We start from the raw sequence: 22,258 nt of genomic DNA on the forward strand, positions 1-22,258 counted from the left end.
ATCTGCCAGAGTGCTCTTGGGTGAATGGAGAGTTTTCAATTCAGTGCGTGTACGCGTGTGTGTGTGTGTGTGTGTGTGTGTGTGTGTGTTTGTACGTGTGTGTGAGAGATTGATTGGCGAAGCAGCGGATGAGAGACAAAGATGAAAGCAGCAGCCTGCAGGCTCTAAGTGTGAGATCTGTTGATGGTGTGAAGCTCTGAAGTTACTTTAGCTCTCAGGTAGGTGGTCGCAGTGTGTGTGTGTGTGTGTGTGTGTGTGTGTGTGTGTGTGTGTGTGTGTGTGTGTGTGTCTGTGTGTGTGTGTGTGTGTGTGTGTGTTCATGAACAAATCAACACTGAAAGGAAACTGCATCGACAGCTTCTAGTTTCTACATCAATATTTGTAAATCTGACAAAAGTTACCACCACAGTCATTAGGTAAACTAACACCTCGGGTATACTGGGCCACCAGGGGGCGCTCAAGAGGTTTTCGCTTCAAACCTGGCACAAAGTTGAAAGAATGTGTTCGTGTGTGTTCTTCTGCACATCCTCTGTGAGTCTAATGTGCCTCAAGAAACTGTTCCTCTCTTTATTCTGTGCACGAGTGAAGAGCCCAGGACGAGTTTCCTTCAGACTGATGAAGTTAATCTTGTGCCGGATCTGGAGGCTAGTAGTTAAAACTGAGGAAAAACAAAGGATAAAAAGTTAGTGTGACCTTTTTCCTCTTGGAGAAAAGTCACATGAGCCTCCCTCAGCTTTACATGCCCCCCCCCCCCCCACACACACACACACACACACTCATTTACCCACAATCTCTACAAGTGCTGCAGTCGGACTTCTCTCTTTCATCACACGAGTCCAATGTTTCTGCCCCAAAAACAACAGATACTTTTTGTGTGGAATATTTCTGGCAAATCTCTGTTAACAGCTATCTGCAAATGATTGTTGATAAACCGTGAGCCGATGTTTTTTCCCGAGCGGTCAAAATAGAAACCTTGAGGCCTCCGGGCGTTAGAATCTTATCTCTCGCCGGCAGGTTCTGTTCATTCACAGGCAACATATGTTTAATGGAGAGAGACACAACGTGAACTGTGACCTGCTCTAAACTTAACCTCATCACAACTCACATCTCACCCCAACAACACATCCATTAAAGCTCTGATCCTAAGAGTAAGACACACACACACACACACACACACACACGGTTTAAACATCACAAACACACACTTTTACGCACACACCACAGACCTCGGATGAAGGCACCTGTTATATTTTCACTAAACCTCCCTCCTCTTCCTCCCCCCTCCTCCCTCCTCGAGGTCCAGCTGTGAGGGTGGGGGGGGGGGCGGCATTAACCGTGCAGACCCCACCCCCCTCCCCTCCCATTGGTCTGGGTGAGGGCTCCAGGCTGGCGGGAGGAGGCGGCGGCTGCTGCGCGGAGTGTGACAGCTTTGCAGCGGCTGAGCGCAGCCTGAGTCGCCGGCTGCTCAGCGGGAGAACCTCCTCCTGATCCTCTCTGATCTCCCCACAGATATTATTCATGCTGCCGGATAAAGAAAAGCGTTAAAAGAAAAAAATAAATCCTCCGGGGTCGTGTTTGTGCGATGCCTGAGCCGGGACCTGAGCGCACGGATGCGCACTGACCCGCAGCGTCGCTCCGCTGTTGGCACGTTGTTCCTCCGGCGCGTCCTCGATCCACCTGCCCGAGCGCGCCCGGCACCTGCAGGAGCCCATGGAGGGATGTCGCGATGCTGTGCTCACGGAGAACTAAAACTTTGGTGTCGACGTGCGTGATCCTCAGCGGCATGACCAACATCGTGTGCCTCCTGTACGTCGGCTGGATCACCAACTACGTGGCCAACGGCGGCCACAAAGTTGCGGAGAGCGGCGGCGGCGACGAGGCGCAGAGAAAGTTGGAGGAGGACGGTAAAGGAGAAACCCTGAGGATTATGGAGAGACTGGACCGACTGGAGAGCGTGGTCAACGAGCACATTAAAGGTCAGTGGTGGTGGGGGGGGGGCTGCTCAAAGGTCACGTCAGTGTTTGATTTCCATGGTCGTGAAGGAGCCTCCAGAGAAAAGTGACAGCATTTTACATTTCCATGTCCCTGCTGGAGGACGATGATGTCACGTGTCCATTAATCAGTTCGCTGAAAAACAGAAAATCCATTTTAATTACAGCGAAGTCATCAAGATATTAACTTTGAAACCAGTCGATAGAAATAATCATCAGGAAATAAATGTCACATTACCGATGATTGATGAACTCAGTTAAAAGACAAACTCTTGAGGTGGAACATTTAAACCGGTTTCACCTCCTCCGCGCTTTTGTAAATGATTCATCCACATGATGGCAGATGATACTCCTGAGATAGTAAACCGATGTGGGCCACATCAGGCAGCGATGCGTCGCTTCTGGGCCCAAACAAAATGGATGAGTGGTAAAAACTGAATATGGCTCAAATAGCACAGAAGAACTTGGGGCCACCTTCATGTCTGGTTGTTGTTGTTGCTTCCTCGTGGTCCAGATCTGGCAAACTGGAGCGGATCGTTCCACGTGGTCTGTGGGCCGGATGCAGTGTGGGACAAATCTGGGACAAAACTATGTTTGCTATATGGGTATCTGTTGATAAGAGCGTTTTACTGACATTTAGTTGTTCTGGCATTGAACACACGCAACAATTAGTGATTGTTTATATATTATTTTTCTTATTCTGAGTTTATATCGTTGCATATTGAACATGTTGAGTGTGGGAACACAAACAAACAGTTCAGTTCTGTTGTTTAGATTCAGATCAGAAATGATTTCTTCATCGACTTCTTGTGACGTCATAAATCCTGCTCGTCTCAGCAGGTCTCCGGACCGAGAAGACACTTTCCGTCTTCGGCAGGTTGACGTGGAAACAGCCTGAACTCTGCTCGGACATCAGTTCGTACAGAGGAGGTCAAACATTCGTGGATTAATCGTCTCACAGGACAAAAGAGAAACGTTTTCATGAGGACTTAAGTTCCCGCACAGACACAGCATCAAATCCACTGACAGCCAGTGTCCCATTTTAATTTGTATTTGTATCATCGCCCCATTTTCAGCCTCCGCTGGGCAAATCTTAAAGTCCAGCCTAAATTGAGAAATCAGATTAGGTCGTTTGTCTGAACAACAGTAATCAGGTCAGAGCTGGACAAACGTTTCCTTCCGGTTAGTCTGTTCACTGTCAGTTCTGTTCATTGACCACAATAGTTTTCTGTCTGGCTCCTCCATATTTTAATTATCGTCCTCAGTGAGTCAACAAATTGAAAAAGTGGGACAAACTCTGTCTTTATCCTCAGATAAATGGGACATTGCATGATCCTCCAACTGAATGTAGGATTTAGGGAGAAATATGCAGTGAGACGATTAACGCTGGAGCCGAAGGGGATAGTGACACTCAGATAAAGTAATAATTTATTAAACATGTTAAAACAACACATATTGGAGTGATGTATAAAACAGAACATATACAGTGTAAGAGGTTTGTACATCTAAGATACTAAATTAACACAGAAAACGAGAATTGCCCAGTTAGATTAGTCAGATTAGTTAAATCATCGATGTCTGTGACAAGTTTATCTTCTTTCAAACGTCACCTTCATCTTTTCCGCTGCTGCTCAGGTCGAATCTGTCATAAATCCAGATGTGTGTCAGGTCAGAGTGTCAGTTTACAACAGGGGGCGCTGTGTCCAAACTGGAGGGGTTTAACAGTTTGTAGCGTCCACATGAGCAGCAGACGTTTCAGATGTAAATTGGAGAAGATGAAAACTTTTCCTCACACTTGATTTAAACATGTTTTCTGCTGCGGAGCCTCAGATCCTCTTTGTGCAGACAGATGTTTGTATGATGCCGAACCCGCTCGTCATTAACACGGAGAGAGGCAGAGTGATGTGAGCCGTTCAGACATGCTAATAGAATCTGTATAGGCTGTGGGGTGAGAGCGGGTGAGTAAATGTATCCCTCGGAGTGCCAGGCACACTCTCCTACACTGCATCGCTCCTCGGAGCCGGTGCCAGATTACATTATCAGCCAGGGGCTGATGTGTTTATGTGTTTATGCTTTGTCACTGATACAAAAAGACCAGACTGCAGAGCAGAGCTGCAGGTCTGAATGAGGATAATTCAGCCGTGAGAGAGCTGCAGAGAAAATACAACTGAATTTAGATTTTAGAAAAAAAACTTGATAACAGTCCTTTCACTGGTGTTGACTCAGAATCAGAAAAAAAAAAAAACCCAATTGCAGTTTGGAAAGAGAAAATAAAAAGTATTAAGACAAGAACAACTTAAAAATAGTTAGAATAATAAATACACCGTAAGCAAATAGAAATATGGAGTTTGGAATGGATGATGTCACAACTGTTGACGTCATAGACTAAAAAATAAAGATGAATAATGTCTCCACTTCCTCCCACGATCCAGAAATATACGAACAATATCATATTTTGATGATGAACTTGGAGCCAGCTGCTGTGAAGAAGTCCTCAAAAACAACCATGTATGGAATATACTGCAACCAGCCACCAGGGGGAGATCAAGCTGATTTGGCTTCACTTTGTGGCGACTGTCACGTCGTCCATCTTTAGCTACAGGCCGTGGTTTGTGGGTTTAGTGCGTGAGAACTCTCTGGAAATGTACCGTGGTTGTAGCTACTTCGGCTAACGGTTCAAAGTGTTATTTGCGATCACAGAAAACCCTCCACATATTTTCTTCCTGCTTTTGAATTCCTTCTTGTCCGGCCGACCCGTCAGAAAGCTGTTAACGACTGGAGCATCTTCCTGTGAAACATAAAACTTGAATCATCACGAGAGCCGTCAGCTCGTCCATCTTACTGTAACGTCATGATGGTAGAAGACAGAGATGACTTATATCCCGTCTTCTCCATTAGTCTCTGTTGTTACATCTCTCTTCCCGCGACTCTTCCTTCCGCCCCCATCAATCAATCAATCAATACTTCAATCAGAATTTATTTCTATAAGACTTTTCAGGAAACAACCCCCCCGAGTCGTCCATAGAGCAATAAATAACTTTGTTATAAATAAAACAGTCAGAACCAACAGGAACTGAAGAAACTCCGTCATTAATCTTATAAATTATCAATGAGGAAACACCAGAGGCAGAACACAAACATTTAAAATTCAGAATAACACAAAGAGACACTAATAGAGAAGTAGAGTGAAAAAACTGTAGAGACACAAAGAACAAATGAAAAATGACCAGAATTCTCTTTGCCAGCAGTTTGAATAAGTTCATCATAAACATTAAAACAAGTTCGAGAAGAGAATCTGGAAACGAGCAGCAGCTGCAACTACCCGCAGGTACACACACACAGAACAGATGAATATAAATACACATGCATACAAATACACGAGTGTTACGTAAATATATTAACAATGATCTTAAGCACTAAATGTCCCTGGACTTGTCGGTGTGTGTTTGAATTTAAAGAACACGTTGGATCTTGACGGAGGCTTGAGCTCTGCTGAGCGACGTTGGAGCTTCACTTGTGATTCACTTCATACGAGAACAGAACTTTACATCAGTGCTGCATCGACTTTAAACCTGCTCGGCTGTGGGCGTCCACCAGCGCTCGTCTGGTTCGCTGCAGAGTCATCGCCTTCCTGAGGAGCTGCTGGCTCCCCAACTCCTGTCTCGCCTTCAGACGCCGGCCTCCTCTTCTCTCCCTGATGACTTTGTGTAGCTCCTGGTCTCGGAGCCCAAGGTCTCGGAGCCCAAGGTCTCGGAGCCCAAGGTCTCGGAGCAGGTGTAATTCTGAGTTTCCATCAAAGCCCCATTGTACCGATCTATCATGGGTATATATCCTCACACATCCTGTTGAGCTCCCGATGGCTGCGACAAACAAAGAGACACAAGTTGTGTTTCATTCTCACTCTGAATGAACCGATGAGCTGCTGACGTGTTGACGTGTTCGACCTCTGACCTTACACAGCAGCTCGCTCAGGTTCCATGTTCGTGCCGTGTTTCTTTGTAGTTTGATTCAGAATCGTCCTGTTGGGTTGAGTATGAGATGATCACACACACGCACACACACACACACACACACACACACACACACACCTCTGTTTCTCTTTGAAGAATCGAACCCGTCCTGTTGGGAAACATACCCCGAGCTTTCATAACTCGAACAAGCGAAACATGAAACACTTGAGCAGAATGTCAACGTGTGGGATTTAAATTCTGCCGTCACGTTCTCTCCCTCCTGGAAACAGTCAGATTGTCACTGAGCATTTTTCAGTCTGTGTCTTTGTCTCCGTCCTGATCATCGGTGACTCTGGCAGCTCTTGACAGATTTGGTCCTCGGGTCCATTTCCGCAGTGACGACATTTAAAAACACACAAGCCGACAAAAAACATAAGCAGGCTTCAACTTTGTGGAAGAGGCCAAACATCCGGGTCACGAATGACCCGTAATTTAAAAGTGTCCCATGTTGACATCTGTAGTTTTGTAGTCCTCAAAAATATCATGATTATAACCCTCACATGTCGATGATGCCTGATGACATCATGTCCATATCTCAATATTACATGGTTCAAATAACTTACTGAGTGTTGAGAAATATTATTTTCCGGTTTTTCTCTTGAGAAATGTTTCGGATCAATTTGTTTTATGTGTTTTTTTTGTAACGAAATCTGACGGAAAAAACATATTTTTTAAAATTTACAAGACAGTTTCAGTACTTTTATCAGTTATGAGCGTTTATCGACTTGTACAGTTTGTTGGATATGAAGCATTTGATAATACAAAGAAAAATAGACTGGAGGAACATTTACTGCAGAGGCCCAAGTGTTAACTCTTTATATTTCTTCATGTCTTAATTGTTTACAACATTGTAAATATTCTTATCTTCATATTTCTCTGTATTTATATTGCATGTTTTTATCCCCTTGCTGCTGCAGAACAGCAAATGTCCCTCACGAAGGATTATCTCTTATCTTAATTCTTAATTCCCAACACTTTGACTGGATGTAGAATCGTTTCCATTCCGTTAGCTCGGCGGTAATGAGATGTGCTGTGGTGTCAGGTGGCTCCTCCGGCTGGTGCCATGTTTCACTGCCGGCTGTGCTGAGGCTCGGTGAGGAACCTCCGGCATATTCTAACAGCCATTCGTTCACAGCCATTCGTTCACAGCCATTCGTTCCTGCTCGGCGAGGCTGCGTAGATGTGAGTCTCGCGATTAAAAGCACGAGAACGATTGTTTCTGAGGCACAAAATGGATCCGTGGCCTCGATTCGAACGCGAGGATCTGTCTCCTCACATGTGCTGCTGTGTTTTGATCTGTTCTGCATTGTTTATTTCTATCCTGCCAAGTACGAGTCTTATTTTTAGTCGCCTCTTTATGAGTCAACGCAAGTTGATCCGTGTTGACAGTCTGCTGAACTGGAGGAGCGTGGACTTCTGTGTGTGTGTGTGTGCGTGTGCATTACAGTGTATGTTGCATGTCTGTTGTGTCATCAAACATGTATGACTATGGTGTGAGATGGGATGTGGATGTCATGGCCTCTCTATAGAGCATGTGTATCGTTGCATGAGTGGGTCCAGGCCGCAGCAGCAGAGTAACACACCGGTGCACGAGAACATGGCACTGACTGAAGGCTCCACATGTCAGTGACCTTCTAGTTGAGAGTGACGGAGATTGAGGATGAAACTACAGAGACTCGTGAAACTGAATGAAATATCACATCATCCTCATCGGTGTTGAACGATGTCATCGTCCTCTCACGCAGCTTCACTACACATGGAATGAAGAGTGATATCTGTTCCTGTGAATGTTTCCATCTGCTCTCTCTGGAGGAGGTGTGATGCTCCCAATTTTAGAAATGTCTCTTTCGTCAGCACCTTCCTCAAACAGCTCCGATCGGTGACGGAAGGATTATAAAGTCGTGTTTCAGGGGAATTCACACCCGTGATTAGTGGAAGATGCAGCAGATCTGTAAGACGGGATCCAGAATGTTCTCATTGATCTCAGAACCACCGTCCTCGTTTAACTGGACATGATGAAATATGTCAAGTAAATTACTTTTTCAGCCAAACAAGGAGGTTCCAGGTCCCCTGGTGGACAGACAGGAAATGAGCCAAGAAAGAACCCATCACATTTTGGTGTAAATAAAGACAAAGGGGTGAATTTTTAAAAATCACTTTCTTGGCTCAAAGAGTTTTGCGGACGGAGTAATTCATGATGTAAACTATCATATTCAGTTGAAGCTTTACAACCTTAGCATATTTTTATTTCATATGACTTTGGGAAGAATTGTTGCTCATCCTAACTTTATCCTAACAGTAACAAATAAAACATTTTTTTAAACCTGCGTCATGAAACTTTCACACAGTAACAACAAAAATCCTGGATTCCTGATTTCTTGGTTTTGCAGAATCTCTCTGCCTCAGGCTGACGTGTTTCTCCGTGGACGTTCAGTTCTTCTCCTGAACCCAGGAGTCTTTTTTTAGGAACTCAGAAACTTTACCTGCGTCTCAACCAGAGGAACCATGTTCTAAACTTAGCTCCGTTACTGTATTTCTCAGGGGTAGTATTTTCTGACGGTCCAGGAAGTACAGGGGGGGGAATTTGCAGCCCTGGACTTTGCTACTGAAGTAAAGCAGCTAAGTTTAGAAAAAGGTTTCACTGGTTGAAATACAGGTAAAGTTTCTGGGTTCAGCAGAAGAAGTGAAAGTCAAGAGAGATACGAGTGAGAGAAATCCTGGAGATGAAGTCTCATGAGTATCACTTTCATCAGCCAGGACGCCCACATGGACGACTTGGGTTAATTCTTATCACCGTCCCATAGGAAGCAAAGCTCCGTCCGTCCCGGAGCCACAATGCTGAGATGGAATCTGACGTTTGTGTCTTTGGGATTTCAAATCTGAAATTGTGGCTTCCTGTTTGTGAATGTGTAACTTCCAGCTGCTCGTATTGTTTCTCTTTTTTCGTCTTTAATTGTTTGCACAGACACAAACAACAGCACCGTTCTTTCGGGGGCTGTATGATTTGATCTTATGTAGAGAAACGTATCAGGTGGAGCACAGCATCTGGCTCGTGGCGTTAAGACTCTGCAGACACATTCTGTGTCTCCACACCAGCGTTATCTCTCTGAAATATGCATTATATTCATCCTGAAGGCTTCATGGATGCAGCTGACTCCACACTGATAACAACCATTCCTCAGGTGCTTTTACATAAATGGTTATCACACGAGTTTACTGTCATCAGGTCGTTCCAGAATCCCCCATAGACACTTTTATTTGTTCTCGTTTTACACCAACAGCAGTTTCAATTTTATTTAGTCAATAGTTTTAATATATTAAAACTCCACAACAATGTAAAAGTCAGACTCAGGAGACGTTTCCCTGCAGACAGTCTCTACTTAAATGTCCAGTGTGAAGGATATCTAGTTTTTTATTAGTGTTTAATCCCCAGAAACTAAGAATACTTGTGTTTAGAACCTCTTTCACTGTGTCTCCATGTTGTACCACATTGTCTACACAAAACAAACTGAGGAGCGGGTTGACAGAGATCCAACATGTCACTGTACACATGAACACACACACTCGACTTCTCGTTCCGTCCTCTGGTCGTCGCTGAAAGCTCTCATCACCTGCAGGATAAGACTCCCTCTTGATGACAACACTGCGGCGCCCGTTCACATTTCACATGACGTGTCCAACACGGAGCCTCACATTAAGTGAAGACGCCACTGTCACTCACTGTCTTCCAGATCCTGCAGTGTTTCTTTGAGGCTGCATTACGACGCACCGCAGGGGCGCTTTCCTCTGCGCCGTCCCTCGGCTAAACCCGTCACGCAAGGCTTTGGGAAGACTCGGCGGCTGTAAGCCTCGTGAAGTTGTCATCTGGGGTTCTGCAGGAAACGTCTGACCCATCTGGTGTCAGCTCTCGTCTTGAAAGAGCGTTTCTGAAACGCTGGATCGGCCTCAGGAAAAGAAAGAGAGAATGAAGCATGAAGAGTCATCGCTTTACTTTGGTTTCATAAGTAATTCAAAGGGCAGTGGTAATGTTTCTGAGGCGAAGTGTGACCCTGACAGTCAGAGCATCACTGTGGTGTGTTTATATACATGTTTTAGATATATTTATATATATATCTGAATTTCAGATCCATGATAGTGTGCAGATCTGGTTTGGGACCAGATGTGCCGAGCTGATCTGACTCGCATCATGTCCTGGATCCTGTGGAGTGGCCACAACACGGGTAGAGGAAAATGTCGGCGGTGCATTCAGGGACCATGCTGTTTGCCGATTCTTGCAGGAAACAAAGGAAACTCTTCACACTGAGTTTTCATCCAGGACCCTGTGATGTGGTTGAGAGCAGTCGAATGGATTTCATGACCAAGGACAACCCTAACCCTCATAAAACTCTAAACGCTGCAAAAACACTAAAATAGTTTAAAACATATTTTTCTGCAAATTGTTAAAAATGACACAAACCCACAGAGAGTTTGAAGAAAGGCCTCAGGTTCCATCTCACCAACTTTCCATCGGCACGATAACGATGGTTACAGCTCAGAAAGTTGTCTGCGTGTTGCCTCCACTTTATCTCTGCGTTGGGGGAAATGTGACTGTGAGTAACGGCACTCCCCGAGAGAAGGAAGCTGGTATTTAGCTGCAGGGCAGTGGAAGTGAAAGCACGGGGACAGACTCGGGGAGCTGAAAGTGAATCTCTGATGATGTTGGCATCAGCAGAGACGGTAAGTCTGGCAGAATTAAGACCAGCAGGGGGCGGAAGATGGAAAAAGACGAATGAGGTGGAAAGTTCCTGCTCTGAAAAAAGAGAACATGATCTTAACTTGTGACTGAAACACTGGTTATTACCAGCGGCAACAGATGTTTGAATGTGAGTGTGTGTTTATTTCCTCTGTAGAATCTTCTCCAGCATTAACACTGATCTTGAGAGGACCAGTAAACCTCATAGGAACTGAAGCAATGAGGCACAATGTAATGCCTGAGGTCCTGGATGAGGTTAGGTAAGATGTGAATTGTGGTTGGGTTGGGCTCTCCACAACGACTTTGACGTTCGTGTCTGCAAAATAACTCTTACAGGTCGATGGACGTGTTCAGCTGAGGTCTGTCTGTTGAGAACTGTATCTGCTTGTCTCATGAACAGACACAGTGAACACGGTATCTACAGAGCTGATGCTGGATCCTCCCTGTCTGCCACGGATGGTTAAAAACGTAAAGGGTGTTTTAACAGGCCACGGACCTGGGCAGGGATTTCTCCTGCTGCTGCCAATGGTCAGTGTGACTGTGACAGAGAGAGAAGGACTCGGCTCTACTATGAACAAACAACACAAGAAAGTTAGAGAGCTTGTGGGGGTACATATATATAATTATGGTGCATATAGGCTATAGTGTAATGCACAGACAGGGAACGCATCACCCCTCCAGTGTTTTTCATTTCAATTAGTGAAGCAGGCGTTTACTAGTATGACATTGTCACATACTTTACCGAACACATTTGTCACTGTCACAGTGTGTGGAGCAGTGTCTGCTCTTCACTGCCTCAGGCTCAGTGTGAACTGAGTGTAGGAGTGTGGACACAACTTCACGATACTTCTGTTCTGTCTGGTGTCTCCGCTGCCGTGAAAGTGGACTGATGGAGTATCCGCAGGCCCGTCACAGCAGCGGTGTGGTGGAACGCCGGAGGCTTGTCGGACTGCGAGATTTGTACCAGCGGATGAATCTGTCTTCTTTAATCATCGTTACCTCTGGTCCCCCCTGAATCTGTCATGTTGGATCACAGCGATGTGCCAGACAGCTGGGAGATGTACTGCTGCTGCCCTCCCGCTAAACTGCTTCAGGTCACATGCTGCAGCTTCCTGTCGGGGGAGAGGTTATCGTTGAGGTCATGGGACAAACTCCTACAACATCTGGATGTCTTGCACATCGTCTGTTGCTCAGTCATTAAAGTTCAACAGGTACAAAGATAAACTCATCTGACTGAAGCCCTTTACATTCTTGACATTCAATGTTTTCGTTACCCAACGGACAGGAAACATTTATAAACTTAAATCCAAGGTGCTTTTAAGTAAAATGAAGAAACAGCGAACCGTAAGTCATGAGTCACTGCAGAGGAAATGTGGAAAATATGAAAAATGTTGGTGAGAACACATTTGTCTTCTGTCCCTCACCTGGAAGACAGAAGTCTGAAGGAGCAGTTGAGTTCATGGCACACAGCTGCTCCGCTGCAGCTCTGAGAGCCGTTAGACTCAGCGTCCTGCGTCACATGGCCCAAATACAGAAGCCGTTTTTTCTCCCTGTGCTTTGGGAAGATTATCTAAGATGTGAGTTTGCCACCCACTGTCGCTCTCTGCCATCTGAGGCCTGCATCGGCCCAAAGGCTGTTCAGCGAACCCTCCCTCTCTTCTGATCCTTCCAGCCGCTCTGCTACATCAAAGATAGCGTTTGATTATCGACCGCCTTTGGCCTGGAGGATATCCCACGTCCCATCGCTCAATGAATGCTTATCTTGTATCTTTACAGTGGCTCGGGCCTCAGTCTGCTGGAGGAGGACAAGATGGAGCTCTGCATATTTTCAAAAAATGAATTCAGAAGAGGACACGGTTCCTCTCTTATCAGAAAATGTCCGTCCCATAAAGTCAAACTACTGTGACTTCTTCCTTTTTTGGTTTGTAACCAGGCTTTAGTTAAACTGTATGATTCACTGTGATCATAGAAATAAATCACGTAGTAAATAGATCATGGAAATAAAGACGGATGGTGCGTCTCCACTTCCTCCCACTCTCTAGAAATGAAGCAAAAATATTCTCTGATACAAAAGCTGCCATCAAAGTGTTTTTATTTATTTGGCTTTATTACAAGCTACGATTGCAGAGCTTTTATTTTGAAAAGATCAGGCATGGGTGTGCTACAACCCATGGTGTCAGGAATCATTTCAAAGTGACACAGAGACGTTGAATTAGCAGCTTTGTCGTAGTTAAATAAAATAAAGTTCATCGTAACAAAACATCCGAGGTAAGACGCAACTTATGTCCATCACTCTGACGTAAAACTTTTTTTCTCTTCTTCGTCTGCTGGTTCGTTGAGGTTTGGTCGAGTAGTAGAACACGTGCAGGTCCAGATGTCAGCAGCTGGACAAACGACAGACCGCTGGAACATGGAACTCTTTAACTTCAGCCGTCTACAGTTTGTCTGCTCTCACTCTACACCATCATCACTTCTGCACAGAAACATTTCCCTGCACAATGTTTTGTCGTCACCAACTGAGTTTCTGTTTTTTTTTCTTTCTCCCTCAAGGGTTTTATTTTTCCACATCCTGCGTCAGGTTTTTAATGAGGAAACACTAATGTCCCTCAGACTCCGACTGTACTCGAGGTTACAGAGCTCAACTAAACGCTACCAACAAGTTATGTGCAGACTCTGAAATATTTTCTAATCAGTGCATTAATTAGCTAAATGAATGACCCCATTAGCATCGCTGGTTATGTTCGATTTATCATGGTGATTATAGCGGCACGTTACATCGCTCCAGTGCTTCTGGTGTAGAGAGGAAACGGAGACTCTTCTTATCTGCTACAGTCAGACCTCAAACTATTTCAGTCTGAATGTAGTTTTATTAATATTTCCCTCAAATCACAAATGACATGCAACACCTGCTAATTCTACTAGGAAAAAAAAGAGGAAAAACTCTTGGCTAATTAAAAAGTGGTAAAACCTCATGAGGATTAACAGTTTTTTTAAAGCATGAACAATAAGAGACAGAAGAGTGAAGCATTAAGGTCTTTGCACATCAAGTCTGTAGTTTTTGTACGACACGTTTAAAAATAAATAGTTTAACAAATAATAATAATAATAATAATAAAATGCATTGGAGCTGCTCATGTCTAAAGACAAAAGAACACAAACTGAACTTGAAGAAAAGTTTCAAATCCTCCTCACAGATGAGTTCTGGATGATCAGACTCATTCGAGCGTAAACGTGGCGATGATCGAATGTAATGGAACTGAAATGAAGCGAGGTGCAGCTTTGTAAAGTTCATTGTTGCTGCAGCGACTCGGCTCCGGGCGGCTTCACCCACTTCTGCCTCATTAGCTGTCACTCACTCAGAGGGACACAATGCAACCTCTGTGCACACGTGGATCTGAAATCACTGCAACTTTTCTAGACTCAGGAGGAAGAGAAGAGAAATTTAACCCGGCAGCAGAACCTCGGCAGAGCACGGGTCTGCAAGGCTTCGCAAATGAAACACAAAAGCCGCTTGTTCCCAGATCCTTTAGCTGAGTATTTCCTCTGATTGCAGCGTGCAGCAGTCTGAGGAAAGGAAATGGCAGCAGAGTTTGCAGAATTACGCCAGTGATGGAAAATTCTCAGCAGCAATCATCGTCAAAAACCACCAGGCCTTTCAAACAGAATGATGAAAGAGAGGAGGAAGGAGGAGGAAGGAGGAGTGGAGGCGAGAAAGACAGGAGGGGACGTGGGGGATGGGGATAATTGAGAGAGACTAGTAGGAGGAGGCATCGAGAGGATAAACGGATTGAGAGACACAGAGGTGCTGAGAAGAAGAGAGGTGTGTGTGTGTGTGTGTGTGTGTGTGTGTGTGTGTGTGTGTGTGTGTGTGTGTGTGTGTGTGTGTGTGTGTGTGTGTGTGAGATCCAGAAAGAAGATAAAAGAAAGAAAGGGACAGCGGAGGAATTGAAAATAAGAGAGGGAGAGAGAGAGAGAGAGAGAGTTTCAATCTGTCTCTGGAGAATTACCTTTCTGGTTGATGCTGGGGCTCGGAGATAATCAGGTGTTGCAATTCCACTTCCCCAAGGGTCCTGAGAGAGCAGATTACAGAGCAGTACTACACACACACTCACACACACACACACACTCACACACACACTCACACACACACACACACACACACACACACACACACACACACACACACTCTCACTCCCTCCGAACCTGAGTAAACATTGTTCTTTTCTCTTTTTATCCATATTAATGTCTCATGGGAATGTATGAAAGAGGTCAGTGTATCTCTCTCTCTCTGTTTGTATGTGTGTGTGTCTGTGTGTGTGTGTGTGTTTGTGTTTGTGTGTGTGAATGATGCAGTTGTACACATGTTGAAACATGCGCCTGCACACCTGCAGCGCAGTTATGCAGATGCGTGCGTTTGAAGCAGCAACAGGAGAAATTAGTCCATCACAGGAGTTTTGTTTCTTCAGGGAGAGAAATCATGCCGGCTCAGCTGAGAACAACTCACACACACACACACACACACACACACAAACACGCTACCCCCCCCCCCCCCCTGGGCGAACAGCAGGGTGTCTCTTTTGCTTCTGTAATGCATGTGTGTGTGTCAGCGTCCATGCAAAGTAGTGTGTATATTCCCAGAAGTCTTTGCGCTGCCTGCGTTTTTATTCCGCGTTAGGAGGCGACATTGCTTAAGCTCAGTAATGAACTGCTGTTGCTTTAATGTCGGGCTGCGCGCCTGGAGGAAGCGCTTCCCTCTCTCCTCTGCCTCTTTATTGTTTTCTCAGCGTCTCAACAGAGCGGATAAACACTGCACAATTTCCTCAACTCTCTGTGAAGCAGTTATTTGAAAAGGTTGAAGTCTAAAGCTCATTTTGTTGCTCGGGTTGCAGCGAGAAAAAAAAATCTCCAGAATCAAACCAGAATTTCATGAAGTGGAAAATTTCTTGGGGCCATTTTCCATTTCCTCTATACGAGCAGATTCAGATTTTCTGTTTGGCTGAGTCGCAGCCCTGCGAGGATTTTACTCCACATCTGTGCTTCCTATATTTTTAAATATCACACCCACATACAAGGTTTCTCTTCCAATTGACTCCACATACATATAAATATAACGTCACACGGTTAAAGCGTTTCATGAATATGCAGATGACACATTTTGATTTGTTGACGGGACCTTTTGTTTCTGAGGTTAAATTGTTTTCGCAGTAGAGCGAGGCAGCAGAGATTAGGGCGAGAGACGGAGAGTCAGTTAACTGAGCCGCCATGACGCCGCCATCTTTGAACTTGTATTGTAATATTAACTTCTGTGACTGAAAGAGATTCTTTAACTCATCTTCTTGTACAGACCCACAGTTTTTCATGTTCGTGTGCAGGAACAGAACTTCCCAGGTGTTTTAAAATATGGAGACCTCTTGGTTGAATTCATTGTCAGCGTCTGCACGGTTGTTTCCGTCATTCTCCGAGATCTCCATCTTTCCAGCAGAGATCGTTGTGATGAGAGCATCAATCTTTTCTTCTCCCAAGACTCAAAACCTGAAAAGGTCAGAACCTCCTGATGCTAATCTGCCCGCCCACCTCTCCATCTTACTTCCTGTTGTTGGAACCCGCCGTGCTCCACATCATCCACCTGATGGAACGGGAGATTGTGCATCCGAGGTGGGTTATGCATAAGAAATCAGTCTGTTATGACTGGGAATGGGATTTAAAGGTCACATCTCGGCTCGTTCGACTCTCTCAGTTTTAATAAAGTGCCTGAGGAGGAAAGTAAAGTCACATGATGCAGCGGAGATACCTTCCAGGCGCGTGTCCAATCCAGAGCTCTCGTCTTTATCGCGGCTCAGTAGATGGAAGCACAGAGACGGAGAACGAGGAGTTGAGTTTATGATCAGTTTGTTCAAGGCTTTCATCAGCATTAAACAAACAGAATCACAGAACAGAGGCGGCTCCTCTGAGGTTTCCTAATAATGAGGCTCCGACTTTCTCTCTGTCCAAATCTCTGCAGAGTCCACATTGTTACCACTTCAAATCAGAACTGGAGAACACACCGGGCCACGTCTGCATACATCAGCATGCACAGACTCCACCGAGGCAGCAGGAAGCCGCTCCGACACGACATCCTGCTCAAATCTCTTGTCTTGCCAAATGCTGGGGATTTGCACTAATACCAGTACAGCAAGAATAAGAAGTCTGCTACTCAAGAGGAAAAGAATAATAATACGATAAAGAAGTTCTTTGTGGATAGAAATATTACAAAAGCATCAAACGGAGACTGTGAGTTGAACCAGTGATTGTGTTCTCTATCATAGACCGTAAATAAAGATGGACGTCTCTGCCTGTGATGCTTCATCCTGTTTTTATAGCGTCAAAGAACAAATTAAAAAACGTACCAGGAAAATAAAACAAGTTATTTAATGTTTAATTTGACTTTGTAGGTCAGTCCATGTCCCATCTGCTAACATGGAGGAAGCAGGGTTTGTGACATATTGATCCAAAACATTTCTACAAATAGAAACATGAACAGAATATTTCTTATTTTTTAAGTTTTTGAGATATAAAACATATTTGTCTCTCTCACCACAAGTAATGAACATGATGAAACAGGAGATCGATCGTTTGCTTTCAAAGAACAATAAAGTTTAAAGCTCTTTTCTCCTTCAGGCAGCGGGGGAAAGGAAGTGTTTGAAATTCAGCAAAATATATTTCTGTGCTTTCCTCGAGTGAGTGAAGAACCTCGACTCCAGTTTCATATCAGTCATCAGTGTGAGCTCAGTGGGACAAAGCTGCTTTTCCTCTAAGTGACGAAACACGTCGTCTTCACACGTGTGTCTCACTCTCTGAAGTGAATCTTGTTTGTTCTGAATTTTAATCCCGTGTGACGCTTTTCAAATTATTTGTCTCACAGAAGGATTTGATGATTTGATGATCTGCTGTTTCGCTGAATCTTACACAGACGATGATCATCTCATCTCCTGAAAGCAGAACAGTTTATTTTCACCTTGTTTTCCTCAGCGTGTGTTCGACACCTTTGACGATAAATAATGCGTCGTGTTGCTGTCGAGGATGAGGAAAACAAGTTAAATTAACAAGAGGGGAAAAAAACACCATGTTGACAAGAAGTCACGATTCCATTTAATAAAAAAAGACATTTTCACAAGATGTCGTCATCGAAGGTTTTTCTTTCTTTTTTATTCCAAAATAAAAAAGTAGGCATTTCTTTAGGGAGACAGCCTCGAGCTTTCTTCATATGAATAATAATCATTTCTGTGATTCTTATTGATTTTTCTGCAGTTGATTGATTCGGCAGTAAGACATTTTGGATCTGATGGACTTTTATTCTGAAGGGCACGTTCTTTTTGACGCTGCTCATCGTGACACTGATCGCTCTGTTAACCGGAGGAAATGAAAAGCTAAATCCTTCTCAGCGACATCACTCCCTTTGTGAAGGAAATAATATCTCACGTATGAAATTCTCCCTGGAAATGTGAATCCTCTTAAAGCTCGTTTTGCAACTCGCTCATTGATTTTTGACTCGCGCTCCTCTCATCCCTCCGTCACTTTCTTATTTTAAACACGGGTTTGATTTCACGTTCAGCGTTTCAGGAAGTATTCAGACCCCCTTCATGTTTTGTTTTTTTTATTGTGTTGCAGGTTCAATTTCAAACACATTAAATTTACATTTTCACTGATGAACCTGTGAAAATGTGTTTTAAGAAAAGCGTTACGCTCCTTGGAGCTTAATTCATTATGAACAAGTATAATCCACTGACCCCGTCACGTTTCTGACTTTGACGTATTTCCAGTTCTTTATTCGTGCTCCTCTCACCGCTCTGATGTTTACGGGCCATTTAAAAAAAGGTGATGTCGTGCACCAGTCACAGTTTATTAAATCTGAAGCTAAACGTGGTGACATCAGGCCTGTGAGAGTCAAATCTGATTAAATCACATCACACATAGTCCAGATGACGTAAGGTTGTCGGGTTCTGTCTTTTAAACTTTTAAAAATCTTTTTCCTTAAACCTAAACGTCATACAGAAACACTGAAGAGTGAAACTGACGCGTCAGAGACAAAAGTCCAAATAAATCATCGCTATGATTCCAAAGATCCTCAAACCCTGGGGACACAGAAATGTCTCTGAGGTTCGATGGTTCACACTTTAAACTCTATTATAAATAACTATAAATTAGAATTGTTTACGTAAAATATAAACAATTGTTAATTCTTCAAAATCATCTTTCAGATCTATAAAGATAAATGTTGATATGTGAAATAGGCTCTATGAATTCTTTCTTGTACGTTGGAATTAAAACAGAACAGAGCACCATTGCACACGTTACTAGTTTTAAGGTTATTATATTTAATTGACCCATCACTCACATTAGATGTGTTGTATGTTCCCAGTCGGCCGCTCGTCTTCACATCTGATGGATTTCCACCGATGAAAACAAAGAACGTTCAGAAGACCACACCTTTTCAACTGTGACAGATTGTTTGCTCTTGATGTTCGTGTTTTTATAATAATATGCTCGTCTCACTCACCGTCACGGGTCACCGCCCATGCTCATCGCCGTATTGTTCGCTTTGCCTCTCGAGTGGATTTCACGCCGCGGAGACGACAAGATGATAATGTGATAACGCACGACTTGGAGGAGGCCGATGTTATCTGAGCTGCTGAAGTGTGTCGTTGCTCCGCGTCTCGTTTCCATACAGATTATTATCCGTGCTGGTTAAAGCCTCGTCAGCGATGGGCTTTGGATTTCATGCCCGAGTGAAGCTCACACCGTATTAACGCCCAGTGATGTTTGTTTGTTTGAGACGTGAGCGCTCAACATGAGACGTGTCCGTCCCTGTAGTTTTCTCATTGCCGCCCCACTGTTGTGGTGGAATAATGATTGTGTTGTTGTTGTTTGATTCACGGTCTGAGAGTTGGAAAAGAAAACTTTTGCTTCTCGTTGTTTATTTTTTTCTTTCTCTATCGTGACTTTGTCTCGAGCAGCTGAAAAGATGTCGCCACGGAAAAAAAAAAAAGGTTTTGTTCGGTCAGTGACGCTTATGAATGCCTTTATTTTGTATTTTGGAATCTTTCCCAGCGCGTTGTTAATTGTTTGACTTGTTCTCAAGGTCACGGCAGGAATGTGAAATCAGTCACAGAAGGAGAAGAAGAAAAAGCAACATGTCTTTTATTAACATGAGTTTTATTTAGTGTGACACAGAAAATAAATGTGTGTTTATATGGCTGATGAGCTGCTGATGCTGTTTCTAGTTGATTCGATGACATAATGTTCAGAGGTGTACAGATCCCTCCGTCACCTGCGTCAGTCACACGCTGCTTCATCGTCTGTTTGACTTGAAATGATCATGATTTACAAAATGAGCTGTTCTGAAGACTTGAAACTTGAGACTGAGACATGAATGTTTACCGACGTTATAAATCAAGTGAGAAGTAAAATCCTTTTCTGATGGACTTGATGTTCAGTCCAGAGATTACAGGTATTTCAGAGTCCGGCTCATCTGGAGCAACAAGTTAAACTTCATTCTTAGAGACCTGCTAATGTATAAACATGATTTAGGATTAGTTTTAATAAAGCTCTGGAGTGAACCTGAGTATCTGAGACTCTCCTCATCACTTCCTCCTCAATTCATTCTCAGAACTCATTTCCGCAGCTGGATCTTTTTCTCGAAGCCGGGTGTCTGAAGAAACAACATCTGAATATAATATAATATATAACAGTGACGCTCGTTCTCTGAGCTTTAATTTAAAATGTATAAAACGTCCCTCAAGTCTTTTTTTTGTGTCCAGCTGTGATGGAAAAAAACAAACGTGTCTGCGTGCTGTGATTTATTTGGTAAATTAACAGCGTGGACGTTAAAACTTGCGGCAACATTTCATGAAGCTGATGAAACAAATCTCAGGATATTCGTCTTTGCTTCTCTTTGCTGTTGTGTTTATTTCTTCTTCAATAAATAGGATTGTTCACGTTAGAACTTAGTTCCAACTCTAGAGGGACATCAGACTTTTATCACCAGCTTTTTCATCTTCGTCTTTTCTTTCACTTGTGATGATGCATATTTTGGCCAATGAAGGTTTGGATGAACAAAGATGTTCTCTCATCCATCAGCCAAACTTTATCAAAGCTCTGTGTTTCCATCTGCATGTGTTCGTGTGTTTGATAGTTAGCAGGATTACCCACAAACCCACTGGACAGATTATTATAAACCTCGTGATATGGGTCAAGTTTGTCGATGCGGCTCTTTAACGTTTTCAAATTTTCCCTGATGAAATGATCTTGATGAAAAAAGTTTTTATTCTGGCTTATTCAGGGAACTGATAAGTTTTCTGTTTGAATCGTTGGCGTCTGAAGAAGTCGATTTAGAATGCATGCTTGTGTCTGGTGAAGTTTGAGTCCAGGACAGACGAACGCCAAGAACAGATGAGGATGAAGTTAGTTCAGCTGCCAACTGGATAATGATTCAGGGAGCGAGAGCGAACGCAAGCCCCCAAATTCATTCTGTGAAAGACACGTCATGTTCAGTTCTTCTGGACAAAATGAACGTGTCTCACTCGATGGAACAACATCAAACAGATCTGATCTGATGTTTGTGTTCCTCAGATCATCCGCATTGAATTCTCGGATACGATGACGTCCCCTCGGCTCCTGGTGTCACTCACCTCAGCGTGTTTTTAAATCTCTGTCCGGCTGCACAGACACTGATTTTCTCCTGCTGCATCAAAATGCTCGACTCGATTTCACGAGTCCAACGTTTCATAACTCAGGGAAAATAAACTCTCTGACACGAGGCTCTCAGTGGAGCTCGTACTCTCAGAATGAATGAATGAATGAAAAGTGAAGCTGAAGTCTTTTGAAAATAAACGAGGCCGTGTTAACTGTTTTTTTATAACTGTCCAAAGGAAAAGAGAAATGATAGCTGCTAGCATGAACAAAACAAATACAATGAATTACACAATACAATGAAACAAATACATTGTCGTCTGAATGTTGAGGAACTAACGAGCCTTCGTTTAGAGACAGGAAGTCATTTAAATCAGCGAATTCACCTGTAAAAGCTCAGTTTCTTAATATTGAGTCCATATATTTGTCTTGTTAACCAAACAACTGATTTTAGTTGATGTGTTTCTGTTTTACAATCATTTATCAAGGAATGGAATGTTCCAAAATATCTACATCTACATCCACACACACGTGGGTTTCATGGGTTTTCATTTTTTAATTATTATTATTATCAAACACAAGTCAAGTTTGTGGCATTCATAGATAAATATGATTCGAATATAGAATATAGATAATGTGGCCTGATTTTTATGTATTCCTTGTGTTTTAATTGTGTAATTGTTGTTCACCAGCTGACGGGACGTGATCTCCTCACTGATTTTGAGTCAGTTAGATTTAGATGTTTATGCTCATATAAGGAATCTGCAGCAGAAAAAGCTGATCTGTGTTCCAGCTGCTGCTTCACAGTGACCAGTGAGTTCTCGTCGGTACGTGATGACGAGTGTGTTTATGTGTGA

General features: G+C 43.5%; 1 protein-coding gene across 2 annotated transcripts in view; it reads left to right on the plus strand.

The window, feature by feature from the left end:
* The first annotated feature begins 1,386 nt into the window (after positions 1-1,386).
* Positions 1,387-22,258, plus strand: part of LOC109643316 (polypeptide N-acetylgalactosaminyltransferase 18-like) — an 82,804-nt gene continuing 61,932 nt past the window's right edge. The window contains exon 1 of one of the 2 annotated variants that reach the window (XM_069528520.1): positions 1,387-1,976. In XM_069528520.1, coding sequence (XP_069384621.1) covers positions 1,727-1,976 — 250 coding nt within the window. In that variant the 5' untranslated portion in view covers positions 1,387-1,726. The remainder of the gene's footprint in view (positions 1,977-22,258) is intronic. The other variant, XM_069528521.1, reaches the window with a different exon arrangement.

This window comes from Paralichthys olivaceus, chromosome 7 (genome assembly GCF_024713975.1).
Source record: "Paralichthys olivaceus isolate ysfri-2021 chromosome 7, ASM2471397v2, whole genome shotgun sequence".
In the NCBI taxonomy this organism is placed as follows: Eukaryota; Metazoa; Chordata; class Actinopteri; order Pleuronectiformes; family Paralichthyidae; genus Paralichthys; species Paralichthys olivaceus.